A 24,715-nucleotide genomic window follows, 5' to 3' on the forward strand; every position below is an offset into this window, starting at 1 on the left:
AGCAACAGGTAATTCTACTTTTACTTTCTTCCACAACTGTTAACATTTGTGTTTTGGAATTATCTTCCAGTCTTATTACACTGTAATGCATGTAATGTAATAATTCGGTGTAAACTTCATATTAACTCGGGCGTGCCGTTCTAGAAAGTAATGTTGAAAACATCTTCTCTCTTAAATAATTCACCATCCCATCAGCATATGGAAGCACGTGGCACAAAAAAATCAATGAAGCTGTGCTGTGTGGTCAGAGTGGAGTTGGTTAAACACAAAATCAATAGCAAGACTCCTGGACTCTCGATGTCGTAATGTGTTGTTGTCTGTCTGGTGGAATTCCCTTCCCAGCCCCGTTCAGCCCCCATGCAAGCACACAAGAAGAAGAAGAAGCAGAGAGGAGTTTGTATTTTGTCATGTCTGTATTTTTGTCTCATTTTCACAAAACATGTACAGGGGAAGGAAAAGCCTTTCAATAGAACCTGAGGTATTTTTGCGTCAAGCAGCCTAAGGTATCAGGATTTTCTTTTAAAAACTCATCTAAATTCATCAGTGTTCTTAGATGCGTTGCTATTTACACAACATAATAATAATAATAATAATAATAATAATAATAATAATTGATAATAACAATTTTAGCAAATGGGACAGCCTGCATCATCTTTATTACGTCATAAATAATTCTAACAACATTTCTTAAAAATATAGGGAGAAGGGAGGGAGAGGAGAGGAGAGGTTGCTTGAGCATCGGGGGAACATAGGAATCTATCTGAACTTACTGTAGCTGCAGCAGCCCAAGGTCAAAGGTCAGAGATCACCAGAGAGAAAAAAGCTAATCAAGGGTCAAAGGAAAAATAAACACAGTTTACATCATAAATAAATAACCATCTCGCACCAGGAGAGCAAAGTTTTCCTTTCTTTCACCTCAAGATATGAAGATCCTCTTTTTTCTCCTTTCCATTTTGTTATGCTGTTTTTATCAAAGCTTTGGAAAATAAGAAGTAAGAGCGAAAAATAAAAATAAACAGAGAGAGAGAGAGAGAGAAAGCGAGGGAGCTTTACGGACATGCATTGTGCTGATGTACCAGCAGCTGTGTACCCTGTGCCGGGCTTGGCTCACTGAAAGATCCCCTGAGAATGAACAAAAGGGTGTGTGTAGGGCCTACGCTTTACATGTGTGAAAATACGTGTAAGTGCATACAGTATAGGGTGTGTGTGTGTGTGTTGGTTTCAGCTTTGGTGGGACGTGCGATGATGATGATGATTAACTGGTGCTGGCTCGGAGAGGACACTCGTGCGAGTCTATAAATTTCAAAGATGTGAAAGAGTGTGTGTCCGTTTGCATATAGTTGTTGTTATGCAAGTCCTCATGAAACTGGCAGAAAATAGTGATCAGAGTGTGTGTGGTTACTTTGTCTTCCTCTGCACATGGTCAAACAAAACAGTCTTTTTCTTTAATTGCTTGAGCCCTCAACTGCGATAAATCCATGAATACAAACTGCAGATGAGTCAAAACAGAGATTCTGTTCTTATAGATGTTACTACTGAGATGCCTGTATCATCCTCCAAATACAAAACAGAGGCTTGGTATTTGTTCTAGCGAAACTCAACACTTGGTTTTCAGAGTATCATGTTGCCAGGGTGTGAGGGGTAACTGAACTTGGTTATCAGAAAGCAGAAAAGTGCATTTCAAATTCATACATCACTCTCCCCAAAGAAGGAACAGCACATATTGCTTGCTTGATTTTGTTGAATGTGTGTATTTGTTTGTTTGTGTGTGTTCATAAATACCATACAGCAAATAATAATAATAATAATAATAATAATTCAACAAAAGAAAAAAAGGAAATAAATCCACAAAACATTATATTATTTCTCATTACCAGAATGAACCAATACAATAAATTAAAACTATAACTGAACAAAAAAGTCCATTAGAAGTCCATTAAAATTGCTATATATATTCATATTGTATATATAGTATTTGTCTGTCTGTAGTCAGCCTTTCTGGTGCATGCTCAGTGGTGACCATAGGTGATGACTGGGAGCAGTGAGAGGGGGTTGGGGTGGGGGGGGTCTATAAAGGGCCGTTAAAGCGAACCCTCACCACCATCCCGAAATGTCAGTCCCATCACGCTGTTAACACTGAAAACAAGGGAGCCAAAGTCAGGAAAGACACACTGTGCTTTAGGGGGGAAAACACTGCCCGTCGCTAAGAGTCTTCAACTCAAAGTCTGTTCAGCAAACAAAATGCTGAGGATCCTTCATTGTTTGGATTCAGTACCGCCTTTAGATTTAGTCCTTGGGATCTCTCTGCCGTGTGTGCTGTGTTGATGTGAGGAGACGGTGCTGTAAAGGAGTCTGTTATTGTCGCTGATGTTGTTATGCAGAGTCTGTAGCAGGCAGAGCCACTTGGAAGGGGGGGGGGTTGGACGTAGCCGTGCGAGGTTCTGAGGCTTTCTTACACCGGGGTGAAGCTTTGGGAGGAAACACAGGGCTTGGTTCAAATCACAAGCTATACACCCACTGAAGCACACTACATTTAACCGCAGGCCAGCAGTTTGTCTCCGAACTCTGTCAAAAAAGGGGTATTCTATATATTAAGGATGCAACATGACACTTGCCCTGGGTCGTTTCTTTTTATCTGTGACAGAGCTCAGTAAAATTAAGAGTTCCAGTACCTACAGTCACCCCCTTTACCCCACCCTCCCCCAGACTTTTCTTCAGATTTGTGTGAGAGTTCAGGATGGTTATGGTCTGCTAAGCACCACGTCACAGGCTCTGTCTGTCCAGGTGCAAATGCTAGCTTGCTTGCTAACCTTTTCACATTAACTCTCTGCTTGTGAATCTATTTGTCCTTCTCTCGGTTGGAGTCTTTAACACTGTCCGTGAGGGGAGCAGAAAAAAAGCCTCTTTCGCTCCCCGTCATATGTCCTCTTCTTGTACTCCCTCTAACCAGATCCACTTGTGCCCCCAAGGGACAGCTCGGATCATGTCCATTATCTGTCAGGATACCTCGATGATCTCCATGCTCCCAGAGAAGCTTGACTGCTTCCCGATCTTCCCCAGTTCTTCTCGGGATCGCGTCTCAGAGATGCCCTCCTCGAACTCCATCTGACAGCTACGCCGCTTGAACTGCTTCTCTGACGCAGGCCCGCTGTTGTTTGCACTGTTGGACATGGTCACTGTGGATGTTGACTTGGAGTCCCGGTGGTCTCTCTGTGTCTGTGGTGCGGATGGCTTCTCCCTCTGAGATTTTTCTCGTAACCGCACACCTTCGCTGCACCCAAACGCCACGTACGCCGAGCTGCTCCCAAACCTCACCGACGACTCCTCTCCCACTCCAACCCCTCCTCCTCCTAGCTCCATCTCTCCCTTACCACCCTCCTCTGCCCCAAAGTGCCAGGGGGCATCTGTGGTGGGGGTGACAGGAGTGACAGGAGTGGTGGCCTGAACAGTGTCTCTGTGTTTGGTCCACATGACCCCAGACCCCACGGTGGGCAGGGAGGGTAGTGACAGGAGCAGGGAGCCCTTTAGGTTCTCATCCAGGCTGGGGCTCTTGTTGTCCAGCGACAAGCTGAGGGACTGTGGAGGTTGGTGTGGTTGGGAGCGGTTTGGGGAACTACCGGAGCAGTGTTTGGATTTTCTCCTGGGTCTGGATGAGGAAGAACCAGACCGATGGACTCCTTCACTTCCTCCAAGCCCCAAACCTCCAATGCTGCCCCCGCTGCCAGGTGAGGGGAACGGTGAATCGGAGGAGCTGGGGCTGTCTAGGACGGGAGACTGGGAGCAGACACCATTAGAGGTGCCTGTTCCTGGGCTGTCAAGCTTGCACAGCTTGGGGACGTCTTCAGAGTGTGTGGGGGCCAGGCTGGGGCTGTTAGGTGAGTAGACAGACTTAATGTCCAGCGAGAAGGAGCGTTTAAGCCGGTTAGTGTCCATGATCCTCTCCGCGGAGAGGTGTAGGCCGTTGAAGCCTTGCTGGAGGGAGGTGGGTGATGGCAGCTTGGGTTCTGGTGGGATGTGCGGCTCTGCCACAGAGGAGTCGTAGTTGCTGCGGTGACCGTTGATCTCAAAACCTGCGTTGACTCCATTGACCTCTGAGCATTGCTTAGTGTTGTTTTCAGAGATCTTGTCATCAGAGGTTGATGTTAAAATCTGCAGCAATCGCAGGCCCTTCTCAAACTCCAGAAGCTGACCAAGGAAGTTGAAGTTGGGGGATATGGACGGTCTTCGGTCTTTTACAAACCTGCAAGGATGAGAATTGAAAAATATTAGTCACAGGTAAGTGGTTTTAACAAGGCTACTCTTGTGAACTGTTTGAGTAATATCTGAGGCCAAGGTTTAACCTAGATGTCGTAGGGTGTGAACAGTTTTACTGATGCACAATACATAATCCTGTGCCACTGTTGTCCAGACAAGACAAAGCAAAGCCTTTTGTACACGCTCTGTTACGTGGCAGCCATCAAACAATTTCATTTCTCACGACAGGAGGGGGGAGGATGAGAAAATCGTCTAGCATTACTTTCAACAGTGAGTTGCCTTTTTACTGGGGCTGACACCTTAGTTCAGCTGGTGGTGGATGGGAGGAGCAAGCGTACCTGTAGGCATCATCTGATGACAAGCCCATTGTCTTCATGATGTATGCAATGGCGATGGTTGCAGAACGTGAGATTCCAGCCAGGCAGTGCACAATGACTCTGCAGTTTGACACCTTAGCTTTGTCTGTTGGGGGGGAACAAACAGGTATGAATACACATCTTAAGCACAAAGTCTCCGGAGACAATCAACGTCTATTGAAGGCAAACTGACATTTCCTGGATGAGTATGGGGGGGTCATCTGAGCGGATGTGTTATACCTGATGCTATTGTTACCGCAGCTGCACGTGAACGTTTATTAACTGTGACAATGTGCGGATATGCTGTATTGAATATCATGGCATTCTTCAACTCATAACTTAAGATGAATTTACTTCCTTATAAAGACACTTCCCTCTGTAGCAGTTGTGCTTTTTACTGCTAATCTTCACCTTCAATCCAAACACACTATCGTTTTATTACATTTTCTCTCTTCTTACCTATGAATTCATTAGTTTTGTCCAGCCAGGGAAGCAATTTCTCGCAGTAGTTGTCGTTAACTGGGATGCGCATGAAGTGGCTCTCGCTGATGAAGTCTGGCTTGGGGCAGGTGTTGCTGGCATTCAGCACATAGGTGATACCATTCTGAGCCATCAGATCCTGTGAAGATCGAGATTAAAATTAGTTCAAGGTCATGTTTTGTTGCCAGGTAACAAAAACAAGTTAGTTATCTTTCAGTGACAGTAAAATCAATTCTACCGACCTTGTTGAGGACGTCCTTCTGTGAGCCCAGATAGAGGTGTGGCAGGATGCGAGTGGGCCCTACATTAGCCACAGGCAAGCAGGGCTGGGACAAGCTCATAGGCATAGCAGTGGCAGGTTTCCCTTCACACAGGCCGGGGAAACAGGAGGAGAAAGCAGCAAAGCCTCCTGCACAGAAAGAAGAGAAGGAGAGAACTGGTTAGGTACATTAATGCTTTTCCATAGAGCAGTCACACAACACACTGGGAACTCTGCAAAGAACATTGCACCACCATTAGCAGAGCAGACGGACGCTCTATAGCCTTTCAGAGGTGAGTCTGGGCTACAATGTCTGGGCCCTGCTTTGTGCAACAGGAGCAAAAAAGAGGCTCTCTTTGCTTCAGTGTGCAAGTTAGGTTAACTGCTGGGCAGCCAGGAATGTGTGCTTCTGGCCCTTTAAGAGGCAGGCGGCTCCACTTTTGGCAAATGTGTATATAGTGTGTGTGTGTGTGTGTGTGTGTGTGTGTGGCTCTGTTTCCTGCATGAGCTCATGTCCTGTAGCAGTGCATTGCGTCAGGCTGGGGGAATGAGAGAGGCCACAGGTGCAGGGCCAGGACAGAGGCCCAGTAACATCCCCCTGACAACCGCGCAGCACAAACACACACACATATGCACACACACACACGCACACACACATTAACAAGATGTTACACTCCAAGAAGACATGATCACATAATCTTGCAGTCGACATATGCTCAATATTCACTCTCACTGTCTGTAATTCTCTGTCTACATACACACAGCACATAGGAGCTGCTTGCCCCAACTCCTGCACACACATATATACACACAAATACCCACACTCATCATTACTCTGCAGTAGCGTGGTTGTATAACTACAGGGTGGGGGCCAACGAGAGGAGGTGGGGGTGAGGTGCGCGTGTATTGAGGAGTGGGTAATGACCTCGCTGAGGAGTGTGTAGAAGGGAGGGGAATGCTTCAAGGAAACCCTGAGCCCCAGAAAGGAGATTAGAACCTAATCTAGGTTCAGCCCTGCCTAACCCAATCTGGGACATACCACAAACACACACAAACACACACAAACACACACACACACACGGTCACAGAGTGAGAGTGAGTGAGACATTACATCACTGTTCTAAAGTAGCACACACAGCACAGTACAGGCAGGCCATTGCCTTCCGTTGTAACACACACCCAGATGCACTACTCATGTATCAACGGCTGGCCAACACACACACACACACACACACACACACACACACACAGAGCACACAGTGTCAGCAGCATGGACTGTGTACTCAACAGATATGAGATCTAAAAAGCTGCGACATAAAGTTGTGCAAACGGTCAGAGGACAGCAGCTCTGGTATTTCGCGCTGTTTCACAACACCACAGCTTCTGAGGGCTCGGTGCATGCTCATGAGCAAATGCTATTCCGAGTGCACTGTCCCTTTAAGAGCACAGCGAAGAAGGGTTGTCTGTTTCCAGCTATTAATGGCAACCGGCGGAGCAATGACATCAGCGCTCCACATGGGGGGGTGGAGTGGAGGGAAGGGGTAGATGGATAGCTGCAGAAAGAGCGATCAGATAACTCACAAGATACAGGGAGGAAGGCTTAATGCAAAGAAGCAGAGGCCGAGGGGTGGCTGCTGCGCTAGCATGTGTCTATGATCTAACCTTTTTGGCCTCTTTAGAGTAGACTAAACAGCCATTTGTAGGTCACAGTTTGGCTTAAGACTTTGCTGGCACTGTGTAATTTCCACCAGAGCTTCTTTCTAGTGATCCTATGGGCGGTGCTACAGTGTCACTAATTGATAAAACAGAGGGAGGAAGGGTAGTTCTTTGAAGGGTTTCTTCCTGGTTTTCTCTGTTCCCAAGCTACTGGTATGGAGTCTACGCCACACACACACACACACACACACACACACACACACACACACACACACACAGGCAAAGAAAATAAATGGTGGTACATCGCCCCCACCACAGGCATATATATACTGTATCTGTGTGAGGAAGCGGTATATTCCTGGAGACAGTTAAATCAACAGGAAAGACCTCACGTCACACAGCAACCATTTCCTTTTCGGTGCGGGAACATTGTTAGAGAGTTGTTAGAAGGACAGAAGACAGGACGTTCCACAGTGGAGACAGCGTTTGTTGTGTGTGTGTGTGTGTGTGTGTGTGTGTGTGTTTACCGCTGAAGAGAAAGTGTGTTTGTGTGTGAAAGGAAGTGAACACATGAATGTAAATACTCTTCTAAAAATATGGGCGCTGTTTGATCTCATGCGTGTCAAGATTAATAATTACAGCCACGATTGCGGGAGATGACCTCATCTCGCGTTGAATAAACATCAAAACGGCAGGAAGACTGGTGAGCCAGAGTGAGTAAGGGGTTACTGGCATGAAGGTAGACTGAAGTCAGAGATAAGAGATCGGGACTAAGTGTGCCGGCCTGCTTTTTAAGGGCTATTACATTACAGTGACATTACGTCAACACAATTACAAACACCTTCCTTGTAGTCTTTACCAGGCCGGCGCTAATGGACGTTAGTCACACATCACACAGGAGATAGCGTGTTATTGTCACCTCGTCACCTGACCCCACTCTACTTAAGGTTGCCAGGACGACGAGAAAGGGCATTGATGTTGATGACAGTTGGCTCATCTTGTCCCCCTAAGAGCCATCAAGATGGAATAAAACACACAAACACACACAGTGTCCGAAGGGCACACGAACACACCGGCACACACTCAACAGTGAGCACCAAATAACCCAAAGAGACATGGCCTCACATTCTCCAAAAGACAACGATGACACATCCGTCCATTCCAATCTAAGCACACAGAGCATACACATAAACACACTGTACAGTCACACTGAGGTCACCGAAAATACCCAGTGACACACACCAGCCCAGCTGTCCATGAAGATGACATCAGAAAGTCAACTGGGAGAGATGAGTTCACCTTCAGCGCAGCATGATAATCAGCAGAGACCAACAGGCTGCTGCATTGAACTCAAGATATGAACCAAACTCCAGTATTTATCAAGAGGCGGCTTGTCTCAGGTTGTGTCCTTGCCTACAGCGTAATCTGAAAATGTACAGAGACGCCTTTTCTCTTGAACAGAGATAATAATAATAACCTTTAAGAAAACCTCATTTTTTTTAAAAACTCTTCAAACCTTTTATTTTTGGTTGACTAGATCATCTTTTTGTGCACTGCTACGTCATGTGTCTTTAACTTCTGGAAAATGTACTTGGGCAGGATGTGACTAACCCAATTCTGAACACACTCTAGAAAAAAAAAGAAGAGAAAATGTTCGGGTAGAGAGAAAAAAACACAACCGGGAAAGAGGGCACTGTGTCGCCATCGGCAATGCTAGCCAGCGGTGACTTCCTTTTTCCGTTTTCCTCTGCCCACTTCATCACTTATGCAACTGCTTATTTTCCTCTCTTGCCCTGTCAGAGCCGAGCACTCAGGCCTGCTTTGTTTGCTGGAAGCGAGCGGTGCCCCCCCCCCCACCGCTCATCAGTCATTTCACAACTAACTAAATATTCACATTTCAACTTTGAGTGTGCAGGTTATTAGATGAAAAGTGATGAAAAGTGTGTGTTCAAGATATTTCATTATCAAATTCTGGTTTTTTTTGGAGGGGGGGAGGGAGGGATGGAGGGAGGGAGGGTCACCCTGCTTCGTGAATCGATGCAGTGAGCTGAAGGATGAATGGAAGTGGAATCCCGGAGATATTGACCGGACGAACAGAGACACACAACACCTGCCTGGCTGTTGTGGTTAATGGGAGCTCTGCTGTTACATCACTGCAGCTGGTACAATTGACTGACTCGTCAATACAAGCCCCCCCCCGCTTGCCTCTGTATGTGTGTTATAGTCTCTTCAGTCGCTTTCAGTTGCCCTCTTTAACTTGCCTGTTAATGGAGAGGGGACACACGCATGTACGTACACACACATACACACAACCCTCCGCAGCCTGGGGGCATTGATTTGCCTGAATGAGTACCCTGCACCCCTCCATCCCTCCCTCCGTCGCTCTCTTCTGTGGTTCATATCGGGGGAGACATGACGCCATCCTCTGTGCCCCTCCAGCTGTCCCCTCCACTATGAAGCGACATTAGCATCTCAATGTGACCCCCCTCACTCCCCCCCCCCCCCCCCCCACCACCACCACCACCATCCCTCCCCCTTCAAACATGACATCATTGCACACATGTCCCACTCAGCTCCACAAAGGCAGTGCTGCAGCCTGGAGAAGCCATGGGAGTGTGTGTGTTTTAGGGGTTATGAGTGGGCCACGTCTGTCACAAATGTGTAGATTGACAGAGCATACATGAGCTAGTGGGATGAGGTCATCGCTTTTAATGCAGGGCGTCAGTGTGATGACAAACGGGAATGACTGTATGATTAATATGTCATCCTGGTTGATGGTTAAACTGTTTATTGTTCCTCTATCTTAGTGGATAGATAGCGGTGCAGTATGTCACTTTGATCAGTACTGTGTGATTGCAATACAGGACTGTACATTCTCCTGTAATATAACCTGCATTCACAATTTAATTTTCACTTGCTGATGGCCAATGCTATTGAGTTTGACACTTCCGGCAGAAAAACCTGGCTGAGATGAACTGAACACGCACATGTGCACGCACACTAAGAAACACAAACCTATCAGCGTGAAGTATGGCAGGTGTGAAGGGCTGCTGTGCTAACTGCTTTGAGCTGGTTTTCTGATATGTACACAGTATCTGAATTTGCATACAAACGTTTGCAACGTTTATGACCCAAAGGACCTAACTGTAGCGCCAGCAAAATGCCTGACTGCATAGATACTTAGTGCAATATGCATGTAAGTGTGTTGCTATATCAAAATGATTTTTCCACAGCACTGCATTGCCTCATCGCTCTGTGTGAAAGGTGTTATGTCAAACACCTGCAGTGCACACTGCACACATATTGATAACATAATCTCCACAAGACACCATTCTGCAAAGAGAGAGAGAGCAGGAGCGAGACAAAAGCCAAGAGCAGAGGAGAAGAAAGAGAAAGAGAAAGTGGCTTTGTGATAGTTTTACATCTCAATGACCACAGGCTGAGAGAGCATGAGCACTATGTCATACCGCGGGTCACGGCTCTCATTCTTCCCTCCCTGAGCCCTTTTTCTCTCCTCTCTTTCCTCTTCATTGCTTCTCGTCTTCATAATGTCATCCTCTTAATCCTTCTTCTTTCTATTCTGTCTCTCTAAACACATTAACTGCGCAAACAAAAAGGTGGGAAAACAATTAGCGGGTTTGGCTGGGTCCCATGCAATGTATTCTTTTAGCTTGCTGTAGCAGTAGATTTCACTATTGATCCTGAACGCCTTCTTTCGTATCTTTCATTTGCAGCATGCTCGGATTGGAATACCTCAATACCTGAGAGCCCACTGTGCCTTTGTACTCAGCAGCAGTGCACAAACCATCATTAAAGGCTTTCCTCTCATACATAACATCTTGAACTGTATACGGTGGTGGATGTTCTGTGCATTAAATCATACTCCACATTCTTTGCATCTTCACTACGTATGATCGCCCTGTAACCTCTGTACACAAAGGCCCACATCCTCAACATGTTACTTGCAAAAAAGGGATGTTCTCATATCCTTATTAACTTGCACACATAGAAACACACACACATCACTTCTCCTGCTGAGTCCAGGTGGATACACACCTCGTAGCTCTCTCCCCTCCTTCATTCGGCGGACCCTGATCTTCAGCCTCATGTCTGTGTCCTGCAGGTCCGGCCAAAAACAGTCCTCTGCTGGGGCAATCACCACATCCAGAGGCATCCCCCAGAACACACTCTGTCGCACGCACACACACACCAATGGAAATGTTCTGGTGCTCCTTCCTTCAGGGATGGAGCGAGCCCTTGCCGCACAAAAATGTCTGAACAAACAAACAGAAGTGCTCCCCTTAGAGGGCTGATTGAGGTGAGCCAACAGTCTAAGAGTGTAAAAATCCCAAGTTAACAAAACTCCTGCTGGCGCTCAAGTCCACTCTGGTTAAGTTGGCTGTTCCAGTGTCCAGGCGGTGACCCTCAGAGAACAGACCCAGTACAACAAAAACTAGTCCAAAATGTCTGTGGACAGGCTCCAAGTCCAAGTCCACCTATGGCCAAAATCCCATGCAATGACCACAAAAATTCCTAAAATGCCCCTGCGTCAATATTTAGTAATTCTGTGGTTTTGTGAAGAATGGTCTCCCACACAGAGAGCAAGGGGAAAAACAAAAGTGATGCCTGTACGTATAAACCAGCTGTAATCTGTCTGCAGCTGGTTTACAGAGCGTCTGTGTGTCTCTCTGAGCGCTCTCTCTGTCTCTGTGAGTCCACAGCCAGAAGAGCAGCCCACTATTGTTGTGCTGTTCCACTCTCCCTGTCTCTCATTCGCTCAGTCGCTGGCTTACACTCCTCCCTCTCCCTCCCTCCTCCCCTTTCTCTCTCTCTCTCTCAGCAAAGAGGATGACGGAGCTGCACTCTCTCCTCGAGCTCTGGGGGTGAATGAGCTCACTTGCCGTGAGCTCAGACTCTACCCTCCCTCCCTCCTTCCCTTCCTCCCTCCTCCTCCTCTGCTACCTCCCTCTCTTGTGGAGCCAGCACTCCGTCATAGCTAATGTCTAAGGCATGTAACCACATTCCTTACTCACCCAGCAAATATGCGGCCACCTCAGGGGCCTAGCTGTGGAGCAGGGCTCTATCAGGGAAGGATGGAGGCGAAGACACAGCTATATAGATAGATACACGCTGCTACAAGACTGAACAGTCTGTGTTGCTGATTACAGGGAAGAGAGGAAAATGCTTGGCTTATAAAAAGAAGCTTGTGTTGATGTGCTTTTTCATATGAAAGATTGCTGAGGGTTTGTGAACTTGACAGTTTCAAAGCAATAAAAATATGCAGAATTATGTTTTTTAGATGTGCTATTTTGCTTTCATATTTACAGATGGCTTTCAGTTACAGATTCTGTAACAAAGCTATAGAGAAAGTCAGTAAGCAGAAGCTGAATACCTACATTAGGTTGATTGCCTTAAATGTACTGTAGCTGCATAGTGCAGGGGGGATTAAGACTGTGTCAGTGTGTTGAAAGGTGATTTGTCTCTGAAGGTGGGGGAATGTGTGTGACTTCACCATGTTTCCTGCGCTGGTTCATGTCTAACGCGCCTGTGTTTGGACACTGTGTTCTCGTGTTTGAGGATGAAAAGGTGGAGAGGAGAGGAAAGAAGAGGACAGAAAGCGAAGCTGTAGAGAAGGCAGGAGCAGGGGGAAAAAAAGGAAACAAAAGCAGACAAAAGAGAAGGGGACGACTAGAGGTGATGAGAAGACCAAACAAGCTTGTGGTCGGCAGCCATCATCCATTTGACAGGCCACAGGCTCCTGGTACTTTACTATGGAATGACAAACATGTAGGCCACAAGTACAGCTATGGAAACAAAGCAGCAAAGGACGTAACATAACTGCTGGAGTAGATGACTGAATGTTAACTGAAAGTTAACTAATTATTATGCAGGCACAGCTGTTTTAAATACAGTTTAAAGTCCCGTATGATTGATCAGCTTAACATGGCTGCCATTCTCTCTCACTCAACCCCCTGCTTGTCATAAATAGCACACATTTCTTAAAACAGCACATGTCCTGAGTAGGCCAGTCATATGTAGAGGCATCACGGTACACTGATTACATTCAAACAAGGTCAGATGGGCTTCAAGTACATTAAGTCATCGCCACAGTGAGTCCAGCTCCAAAAAAAGGCAAATAAGCTTATACAAGCTGTCTAGTTAGGGGGCCAGCTGCATGCTGACTGACTGACCTCATCTCATCACTGCAGACCCCTGAATGATCACACACGGGTGAGAACAGCCTTACGTCACCCTCTGTTCAACTGCGGGTCACTGAGAGAGGGAGCGGGAGAGGAAATAGTTCACTTGGTGATGATGAGCTTTGTGAAAAATGCAGACATTGGTTTTGGGGGAACCAACTCACAAACGCACACTTTGTTCCTCGTCTGCAGCTGGTTGGAGAAGGTGTGGCACTCCACAGTGGTCAACTGGGGTCACTACACTTCAAACACACCGATCATCACCCTGGTTTGAATCCACACCTCGGTTTCGTTGTTCTGTCTGTGTGGCTCGAGGCCATAAAACCGACTTCCTCCAACACCTGCAAACCCACAGCAAGTGGAAGCCAGCCGCTACAAAACAAAGCAGCTGCTGATGTTTTAATGCTCAAACTCTTTTGGTTTCCTAAAGCAAACAACATGCCCTCACTCTTTATACCCCCTCTCCTCCTCCTCCTCTAGTCCTCAGCAGGGTAACAAGGCTCAGAATAGTAGGTGTGTTAATTAGAGGATAACAGCCAAGACACTATAAATGACAACCAGGCCTTTTTTATTGACTGCACATGTGTGACCTGCTGCGACAGAAATAGGTAGGACGGTCACTCCGGGCACCCCCCTCCTCTGACATCTCTTAGATTTAGAGCGTGCTTTTATGGTAGAGGACTTGTTACCAGGACAACGCACAGTTTACACACACATACACACACATAGAGATCAGCCAAAACAGAGGGGGAGAGGAGCAGAGATGAGTATTAGATAGCGGTGTAAGACAGAAAGAGAGGTGTGTAAAGGCCAAAGGGGCCCTCCAAGACCAGAACAACATATCACAGCCTGTTTGCACTGGAAGGCACGAGGCGCGATGTGAATGTTGCAAACAGTAATCAAGAATGAATGTAGCTCATGTAGAAGAAATGGATGTTAAGACCATTAGATGGTAGATTAACATATTAAAGACTATCTGAAGTAAAAGCACTATAAACTGACTGGCATGAATGTTGTTTGCTATTTTCTCTCTGAGCTATTTTCTTCACTCTAAGCACTTTTACACTTCGGCTGCAAGTCTTTAACTTACCACACAATATTTACTAAATATTAAAAATGTTTGTACATTATTAATTTAATAGTGTCATTCTTCCTCCATATTGAAAGTTTTTTGTCCTGGAGGAAGAATTCCTGTTGCTCTTCCTGAGGGTTTTACGCCTTTATTTCCTGTTAAATATATATTATTATTCATTTGACTTATTTTTGAGTCGTTTGAACTTCTGCGCTCTGGGTACAAATAAAGTTAGTGACAGATTTTAATGTTATAAAGTTGAGGTAAAACCCTCAAAAATGAGCTACATTTTCACAACTAAAATAACCAGTGCAAACAATAATTCCTAAAAACAAATCTAGATTTATATTCTATATAAAAACATCAATGTAAGTTTGTACTAACATCATAATATAAATAAAATATTTTTTAATTGAACATATTTCATCAGTGCCAGTTCCACCATCCCTCCCCAGTGAGACAGGCGGCGACAGGAGTGTCACCCTACACCGCAGATCATCTGTCAGGATATCGCAGGAAAGAGAGACGTCATTCTCCGGATAGGGCAGGTTAGGGTGATGAAGACTGTGAGTTAATGCATGTGTGAGTATAAGTGAGTGTTTGTGTGTGTGTGTGTGTGCGTGCGTATAGGCGAGTGTGTTTGTTGCAACCTTGCGTGAAGAGGATGAATGGAGCAAGGTGAGAGGAAGACAGAGCGACATTGCTGCAGGGGTTAGGGACAGGGTAGACAGTTATTTGGTCCAATATGCATAAACACAAGCATATGTGCCAGTGCACAAGCCTCTGTGTGTGTGTATGTGTGTGTATATTGGTGTGTGTGTGTGTGTGTGTGTGTTGATAGTGCTGGTTGTCAGGGGATCAGTAACAAGGCTGCTCTTGCAGTGATGTAATGCCTACAGGAGAACACAGCTGCCATGCCTGGGGGGTGAGGTAGTCACCAGGGGAGGGAGAGGGGAGGATGGATGGACGGATGGAGCACTGGAGGGTAGGGAAGGTGCTGGAGGAGAGAGGAAGGGGAGATTAGATAGTTGGGGGTGCTAGAATTAATGGAGGGAGGAGGGGGGGGGGCTTGAATCCATAGGGAGACAGTAGCTGAAATGATGTGGTCATATCGCAATGGGACATGAGTGGTGGGTGTGTGTGTGTGTGTGTGTGTGCTTGGTCTCAATCCCCAATACAATACCCAATACTTTAGTACTGGCTGAAGTTCATAGCCAATTATTTAAAAATGTATGTATTCTTCGATTAGACATTTAAGATAAATAAATTCTAACTTGAGACTATATTTTATTTAAAAAGGTCCAAAAAGAGATTTCAGGATCGAAACTGTGTTATCATATTGCACTGATTTCTGTTTCTGAACAGATAACAGAAGCTGATGATGTCAAAAAGAAAGACTAAGGAGGTGAAATCGAGGAAGAAACCACAGAAAAATGGAGGGTAGTTCTTCTTAGATGTAAAGAGCAGGCGGGAGGAGGGTGTATGGGATTAAAAGAGCACTGGTGCACTACTTGGTCGTGTGTGTGTGCTCACGCATGAGGTAGTTTCATCTCTATCTCTGCAGCCTGGAGGGAGTCCTGCTCGCATCAGTCACGCAGCAGACCCCCTGCCCTCCAAACAACTTAACCCCCTGGAGGAGCTCATCACCCGGGGCTACTGCACCAGTAAATCTATCGCACTGGCAAAAAATTTGTTTACAAACACACACACACACTCAAGCAAGCGGGTATACAGAAGCCACACACACACACACACACACACACACACACACACACACACACACACACACACACACACACACACACACACACACACACACACACACACACACACACACACACACACACACAAGAGAGAAGAGGGTAGGCTATCAAACACACCAAGGGGGGCTTTCAAGACCAGACGGGTCCTCATAAACCAGATGAACTACTTAAAAATCCCAGTTGGAGATGTTCAGCAGTGTGTGTGCATCGAGAAAAAGGGGGGACTGTTAAGCCTCAACATGAAATGCCACTGGAGGCATGTGCTTACAGTATGTTTGCATGCATATGATGCCTGGGCATTCACTTTGTGTAAAAGTGTGCGTGTATAATGTTTAAGTTAATTTTAGCCGAGAGTGAGACGGCTCACAGCTGTTTTCTGAGGTTGTGCATAGATGAGTAATGTGTGAGTGTGAGAATAATGGCTAAATACTGTATGTGCACAGTGCACATCAGTCTTCAGGAATGAAAAGATGAAGAATGTGTGTGTGCGTGTGTAAAAAGAGAGTACACACTCCGCTCTCCCCTCTGATTTCCCCAGAGGTGAATTTGTCTACACAGGTTCACTTGAGCATAACGGATTGTTATTTCATTCTAAATGCTAATGGCCTAAGCTGGGATGCACAGGGTTTCCTTGCAGCACTTGAAAGCAATAACACACTGAAAACACACCTCACCTCTCTCTCACTGTCTCTCGCATGTTGGGCAGTCTGACACAAACACACGTGTGACAACTGTGCTGCTCCGACAGCGAGGAGCTGACAGTGGATCAGTTTGTTTTTAATGAGCTTGTACCGCTGCTACATGCAGACTGACAGGCAGATCTCAGATCAGTTCAGTGTTAATTAGCTCCTATCAGGGCAGCACACAGGCTGACACACACACTGTCCTGACACCAGTGCTGGGAGCCACGCCATCTGGTCCTGTTTTAGTTACACGCACACTCCTCAATGTCTACTAGTCTCTTGTCTACCTGTCTCACAATTAGCTCTGTCTGTGCCTGTCGCTGAGTGATATGATCACCCCCCCCCCCCAATCTTCTTTTACACAACACCTCCTATTATCACACACAGCATGACTCAATGAAAGGCAGGCAGAAAATGAGTCCCAGTTTTTCCACTGACCTCAAATGCATATCAGTGCTTAAGGAAAAAATTATTTTCAAATCATTCTTCTCCAAAATGAAATGGAAATGAATACTTCTGCCGATGTTGCAGTGAGATAAAATGTTCCTGAGCATAAATTTGTTTGTAGAACTGATTTTTGTAAAAGAATTGTACATACATTAAAAACAAGACATAATCTCCACATTAAGTGGACAATGAACACATTACTCAACTTTTAGTCACTCAGCAGTGTGACACAGACACAGACAAAGACATGAAGCAAAAGTTAGGCGGCGCACCCTGGAGACTGTATTTGGGCGTACAGGACATGGTGACAGCAGCTATCGCAACACCCATGGTTAGGGTCGGCTTTCCTGCCATTACAGGCTATGGAGACGCCGTGTGTGTGTGTGTGTGTGTGTGTGTGTGTGTGGTGTGTGAATGTGTCACATTCGCAACTCTGCAGTGACATCACTCCAACAGCTACAGAAGAACAATAGAGAAGGAATGACGTGATGCTGAGAGGAACTGGGCAAGCTGTTTCTGTGTGCGCCCTGCCAACGCCTTCATGATGCCTTTAAAATGATTTTTAAAGCTGACGGTGGAGCTTCTGAGTTTTTTTTTCTTCCTGAATCAAAAGACAATGTTAAAATATAAATACAAATAACATGCATTTGTATACAGACATGCTGAGTTCCCAAGGCGTCTCCCTCTTTCACCCTGGGAAGCCCTGATGTCACTTTATCAGAAACAGGAAATAGTTACACAACCGAAAGGGAAGTGGCCTCTCTGTAGGCTGCCTTCATCTATGCATGTGTGTATTTGTTTGTGTATGAGTGACCCTGTGAGTGTGTTTGTGTTTATGTGTGATCAGTGGGGGGAGATATCAGGAGGACCGGGAATGATCACAAACTGCTACATTCCTCAATCTTGGGCCTCTAAAATTAGCCTGTTGCTGTGGCAATGGAAAATCTCTCTGCTTTATCAGGAAGCAGTGGCGGCCCCAGAGGTTCAGCCCAAAAGTTTGTGTGTGGTCAGCATGTATTTACGGTAATAAGACCTCTGTTACAAGTCAGTGTACATACCAGGAAAAGTGTTAAACCGCTGAGGATTTAAACTCTCTGCTCTGCTACAGGCAACTAGTCTACTCCTGTTCCAATGAGCCTGGAAAAGAAAATCCCCCTGTCTTTCTTTGGAAAATGATTAGCAAACTGCACATTAAAATAGATTTTCTCATACTGTAACACACTTCGAAAGGCTGCCAAGAAAATAGAACCTCAACCGCATGGCGGAGGTGCAGTCTAAATCTGTGTGCACCATGGCAATGGCAACCAATTAGGTAAATAAGGAAGCAGCACTGCAGCATGCCAGAGATAAAGACCATCAAAGATAGCACGGTGATAAACAGGAATCCGCCATTGTTCCAGGGAATGACGCTACGACAGCAGCGGCAGTGGGCAGTCCGAGCATGAATGGAATCTGGTGGATGCAGGCCAAATCTGGGTAGGATAAACTAGCGTCATTTTCGCTCTTTTTCCTTTTCTTCTGCCTTTGGAAATTTCCACTCCACATGTGTGTCAGAGTCATCAGGATAAATGCTGCAGCGGTAAACTGATGGCGCAGCAACCAAACTACGGAGCACTTGGCCCAAATTCACGGTGAGGTTCGAGTTATGAGGTGCTGATGGGGGCGTAGCATGGAGAAACCGGGCCTGGGTTAGCACGCTGTTCAACTTCAGCTCCTGTTGACCTGATGTGTTGACACTGCCTAGGTAACAGTTTAAACAAACTATTTTTATTCCATGCTGGATGAATGCATGACAGGGGCGGGTTGGGATGTTCAAAAGGCCTCCAGATAGATTTCAAATGCAGCAGGAGCCAGAAGGTATGCACTGTGAATGGACTGTATACACAAAGCAGCTTAAACAACTATGGTAGAAGTATTTAGGGCACAGTGGTACAAGCACTGTCCCACAGGATTTCTCAACAACCTTTACTTCTTATGAAAGGCAAACTGCATCTTGTAGGAAAAGAAACCAACAATTGTTATGCATATCATATTTAATTTGCTGTGTAAGGTCTACACTTAATTGTTGATTTTTCTTATTTCACAGTCATGCTTTAAAGGTGCTCCACATTCAAATTTTTTGATTGTATCCCGAGGCAAACTCACGTACCTAACATGTGTCCTAAAGTCCCCAGACTTTGCCACACAGAGCTCTGAATAACATCCTTAGTCTTTCATAGTTATTTAGTTATTAACTTTGTTGTGACTTGACAAAAGGGTCACGTTACGACATTTTCAGGGAACTATGCAACATAACTAAGACTTCCTTTACTGTGTCTGTGAATGGTGAATTAAAATCAGTTACGGTCAAAGTTTACACTGATCTTGTGACTTTTACGACATAATACAAGTTCTTCAGCCTGTGTGCGTACAATACAGTGCGAGATGAACAGACATGGTAGTCACATCTAAGCTTAAATATCGTGTGCGTCTGTACTGGCGTCTTGAGCTCTAATCTTAGAATTTATGTACATCTCCTGTGCGCATCTGGGTATAAAATGTCTTCTTCTTCTTGGCATGCTAGAGTATATACATATGACTGTTTATCACTGTGTGTGTGTGCGTGTGTGTGTGTGGCCCCTCCAAGCCAGCATGGGACTCTGAGTGATGGAGGAGAAGGGGAAGAGGAGCAAGAGGCAAACAGAGCAGTGAGATCACGTCATGGTGGAAACATTTGGCAGTGGCTCGCATAAACACACACACACACACACGCATAAACACACACACACACACACACACACACACACATCAAACCGTGCGTGCAGACACACACACATGCTGGCCTGTTTTTGTTCTCCGGTTTTGAGGGAAAGAAGGGGAAAATGACATCAAGCTCATCATGTGAGGCCAATGAGACAGACGAGGGAGGGGGTGAGAACACTGGCAGAAACAGAACATTGTTACATAAAACTCAGTACAGGCCTCCTCTGGGCCCTGTTACCATATTATGTGTGTGTGAGTCTGTCCATATGTGCATGAATTTGCTCACTTGCAGGAGTGTGTGCGATTTAAGCATTTTCACAATCAAGGTGTGAGCCTAAAAAAAGGAGCTTGTTACATACCTGTAGAGTGACTGTTTGCAGAATAACAGAGCATTATGTCACTCTGCAGCTCCGAGGCTTCTCAAAGTCTGTAACACTTTTCAAAGCAGGGAGGTGATGTCATAGATATTTTTGTAGGCCATTTTCTTTGACCTTTGAGCTCCTTTGGTGCTGGCTGGGGTGGGCCAGTGTGTGTGTGTGTGTGTGCGTGTGTCCTTGTGCGTTTGTGTGTTTGTGTATCTACAGCCCAGGGTGAGAGCACCGAGGCCACTGGCGCCAGATGTGACGACCGCAGGAGTCTGGGCCTAAAAATAGTGCTCTGTTCTCAGCACCGTGAAACAGAAGAGAGGAGAGAGGGAGGAGGAGGAGGGAAAAGAGAGGAAGAAATAGGGGGGGAAGGTAAAGGAGCTGAAGGAGAGATGGAAGGAGGGATGGAGAGGAAGGCGAGGTCATTGAGAATAATGTGTCAGATCTCCCTGGGGAAGGTGAGCTCACCTCCTAATGGCACCACTGGCTCCTTCTCAATGAAATCATTGATCTGCTGGAGCTCCCCACGGCGTAATGGAGAGGGGTCAGATGGAGGGGGAGGCAGAGGGGGAGAGAAAGGGGCAAGGAGGTGCAGAGAGGGCAGGTTAGGAGGTTAAGAGAGACGGTAGAGAGGGGGATGAAAGATACCTGGAGCTCATGATTAATGTGCAACCTCTCTGACCTGCACTGTGGCCAATCACAACACACCTGCAGGCACAGAGTGGTAAATAAATGCTGATTGATCATGTCAACATGATGTCCACCACACAGGTATTTCCATAAATTAATGTTCCAGTCTATCTCTAGATGGCGCTGTTGGCAGCGACTACAGATGCAGACCTTTGGGTCACCAGAGTTTCTAATCACATAAAATGGGTGATCTGTGTCTGCCAGAGCATCCTGCACACACTTGCACTCTACAGCTCTGCGGGTGTGCATGCATGTGTGTGTGTGTGTGTGTGTGTGTGTGTGTGTGTGTGTTTGTTCTGGCAGATATTCTGGTGGCTTTCTCTGCCTGGGCTGATTCAGAGGATGTGGAGACTTCCTGCTGGGCTCCAGAAGGAGAAGAAGAAACCGTAAAGCAAGACTTTCAGCTCTGAAGAGGCTGACGAATGCAGCACAGGTCAGCATGACGGCCTGTCTCACTGAATGAGATCTCCGACCACACACACACTCTGGCTGACACACACATGAATGCACATAAATGTAGCCAACCGAACACTTGCACGCACACACACACACAGACACTAGACCTACATGAAGAAGACACACACACACATACACACACACACACACACACATTCAGTATGAAATGAGGAGTATTACCTCATCTCCTCAATAGCTCTCCTCCTTCTGTTTTGTCTTTTTCTTTTTCTCACACATGCACCCTCAAACATTGCCTCATGCGCGTGCACGCACTACTTCATATGCACATATTCATGCACACATGCGCGCAGACACACAAAAACAGACATACACACTGACACAAACAGACCTCCTTATGTAGCTCATTGGAATGTCTCTGTGAACGGCTGCATTGTGAGATTCGGCCTCCCACGATTACCTCACTTCTTCAGCTTCTCTCTGATGCACATGTCACACACACACACACACACACACACACACACACACACACATATACATACATACATACAGGGGCCGCCGCCCCATTGTATAACAGCGCAAAAGAATGACACATAACTGAGTTGACCTTTGTACCTCTGTCTGTGCAGTCACACCCTAACCTGATCTCATCAAAGCTCCGGGCTACACAGCAGCTCCTGTGTGTGTTTTTAGTCTCTGTGAGCGAGGGAGCGAGGGAGAGAGAGAGAGAGAGAGAGAGAGAGAGCAAACAAACGAAATTGAGAGAGAGGCACCTTTCATCTCCTAATGCCTCTCATCAGTATGTCATCACCATGTCTCGTCTTGTGTGCTTCTGCATTGAGCTGGCAGGCTGACAGCGTGGGAGTCAGCATGCTAACCTGTAAAAACTATGCCCCAGTTAGATACTACATATTAATACTACAGCATGTACCATATATTAATCATGTTTTTAAGTCATAAAGAAATGATATTAAAATCCAAAAAGCTACTGCCAATAAAAATTGACAGAGAGAAAGCTATTTTTGGGGGTTTTCTGTCTCACCACCATCAATAAAATGTTAGATTTCATCCAGTTGTGAGCATCTTGGAAAACAATTACCAGCATACAACAAGTATACTTAAATATGAGAGTGCTTAGTTTTGACATGTTTTAGTGAGACAGCAATACACTCAAAACCTGGTAAGTCTTAGTATGTAGTATGGAATGTGACACAGCTCAAATCTCAACAGGTGGAGGTCAGACTACATACCTACCTATCTGCGTTACAGCTTGTGGACTGGTGAACAACTAGTTCTGCAACTAACAATAAGCTTTATTATCAATTAAGATTTATTTTGTGATTAATTGCCGAATCATTTAGTCTCTAAGTGTTGATTCTTGCCACACTTTCCAAGAGCCAAAGGTGACGTCTTTAAATAGACTGTTAGACTGACAAACAGTGCAAAACCCAAATATATCCAAATTACATTGACATAAAACAGAGGAAAGCAGCAAATCCTGAAAAATCTAAATTGTTCTGTTGAATAACTTGTTTTAGTACTCAAAATTAATGCTAACTGGGGACTGTAGGTTAAGGCAGTGCTCAGATGTCACGTACACAATGCCCTCCAAGTCTCCCCCAGTGCAGAGAATCAAGACGTGTCTGGCACGTGCCGCCATCCCTCGCCTCTGTCTCATTTCCTTGCAGGGCCCTTTTCTCTCCTTTCGCTCTCTCTGTCTTTGACCCAGTCGTGTGGCGCTTTAGTAATCCGGCGAAAAAACACTGGCAGATGGCACTATGGAAGATTAGGAGCAGTCTTGCACATCTGTAATCGCCACACACACACACACACACACACACACAGACACACACACACACACACACACACACACACACACACACACACACACACACACACACACACACACACACACACACACACACACACACAGCAGATTGATGAAATACACACCTGCAAACCTGCATCCCTGTTCCTACACCTTAATTTCCTCTTTCATGACCTAACTCTTTGTCCTTCTATAATCCCCTTTTTTGCATTTGTTCTATTTTCCCGGTGTACTAATTTCCAGTTTTTGTGGTACAAAATGTGCGCGATATGAATAAAATGCATTGTCATTTTTATCACCACCTCCCATCCTCTTGAAACGATTATCCAACTCGCTTTTCCTCAGCAGAACATGAGTGCATATTTCACACTTTCAGCCCTCCCTCTCTCTCTCTCTCTCTCTATTCCCTTTTTGTTCATTATTCTATTCATATTCTTTCTCTAAAGCTTCTTCTGCTAAAACTAGAACATGAGGTCTGGAGGCCAACATCAAAAACAATTCATCCTGGCAGGCCTCATCAGAGCCGATGTGACGCATGACACAGCTACGCAGTTGGCATCAGCTAACATACCACCTAGCTACACACTAGCAGGCAGTGTTGTCTTTGGTTTGGCTGTGTGCTGCAGATTGGTGGGAAACACGCAAACTTTAGACCCACTGGGGAGGCAGCTGGCTCCAACCAAGCGATGTTCTCCTCCTCTACAAAAAACACACACGCAAACACACACAAAGTCAGTACTCTGAAAAAGGCAAGACACATCAGCCTGAGCTCCAACTGGGTGAGATCATTGCTGTGGTAAAAATAAGGCTTGTCCTCAGAGAGACATGTTTTGCACACTTTCACACAGTCGATGAAGTAATAACGCAAACATACGTGTGTACACAAACATACGCGTAAGCCACGCCGCGGACACATGTATTTACATGCACGCGCACACATAAACATTTTCCAACTGCCACCGCCACCGCATCCTGTGTGAATATATATTTCAAACTAAACATAGTGTGAGAGTCATTCGCTACCCAGATTACTCGTCTCATTCACAAAAAACAATGGTTCTATTGGGACATGGCTTGTTCCATGACCTCATTCACATGTAGGAAGTGGTGTGGCTTCTGAGCCTGAGTTATTGATTATTTAGTCAATGGACCGAAACCTAAGAGGAGTCACCAATTGCTTTCGGATCAATACGCTCTTAGTACATGAGCCACGGTTGTATAACATGTCATTCAAGCAGCTTAACTGCCAAATATGTTCTGCAATTAATTCACTGAGTTTAAGGAAAGTTTAAGTCATTAGAATTTAGCTTTAAAATATGAAAAACATATACCCACTTTAGAGAAGTGTGTATCTGCGAGAGTGTGCCCTAATCTCCCTTTGGCAGGCTTCTGCATAAGTAACAGTTAAGGCAGAAAATCCTCTTCTCCCCTCAGACAGTAAGCTCAGTAATTATTCTTTTATTCACCCTGTCCATCCCATTTATGGATTCTTCTCTTTTCATCTCT

At 45.6% G+C, this 24,715-nt stretch overlaps 1 protein-coding gene across 4 annotated transcripts in view; it reads right to left on the bottom strand.

Moving 5' to 3' along the window:
- Window positions 1-394: 394 nt before the first annotated feature.
- Window positions 395-24,715, bottom strand: part of dusp8a (dual specificity phosphatase 8a) — a 44,213-nt gene continuing 19,892 nt past the window's right edge. For 3 of the 4 annotated variants that reach the window (XM_051381904.1, XM_051381903.1, XM_051381905.1), the window contains exons 4-7: window positions 5,333-5,499; window positions 5,070-5,229; window positions 4,593-4,716; window positions 395-4,240 (exon numbers count right to left, since the gene is read on the bottom strand). In XM_051381904.1, coding sequence (XP_051237864.1) covers window positions 2,998-4,240; window positions 4,593-4,716; window positions 5,070-5,229; window positions 5,333-5,499 — 1,694 coding nt within the window. In that variant the 3' untranslated portion in view covers window positions 395-2,997. Of the gene's footprint in view, window positions 4,241-4,592; window positions 4,717-5,069; window positions 5,230-5,332; window positions 5,500-11,061; window positions 11,867-24,715 lie in introns of those variants that run through there. The other variant, XM_051381906.1, reaches the window with a different exon arrangement.

This window comes from Dicentrarchus labrax, unplaced genomic scaffold, assembly GCF_905237075.1.
Source record: "Dicentrarchus labrax unplaced genomic scaffold, dlabrax2021, whole genome shotgun sequence".
In the NCBI taxonomy this organism is placed as follows: domain Eukaryota; kingdom Metazoa; phylum Chordata; class Actinopteri; family Moronidae; genus Dicentrarchus; species Dicentrarchus labrax.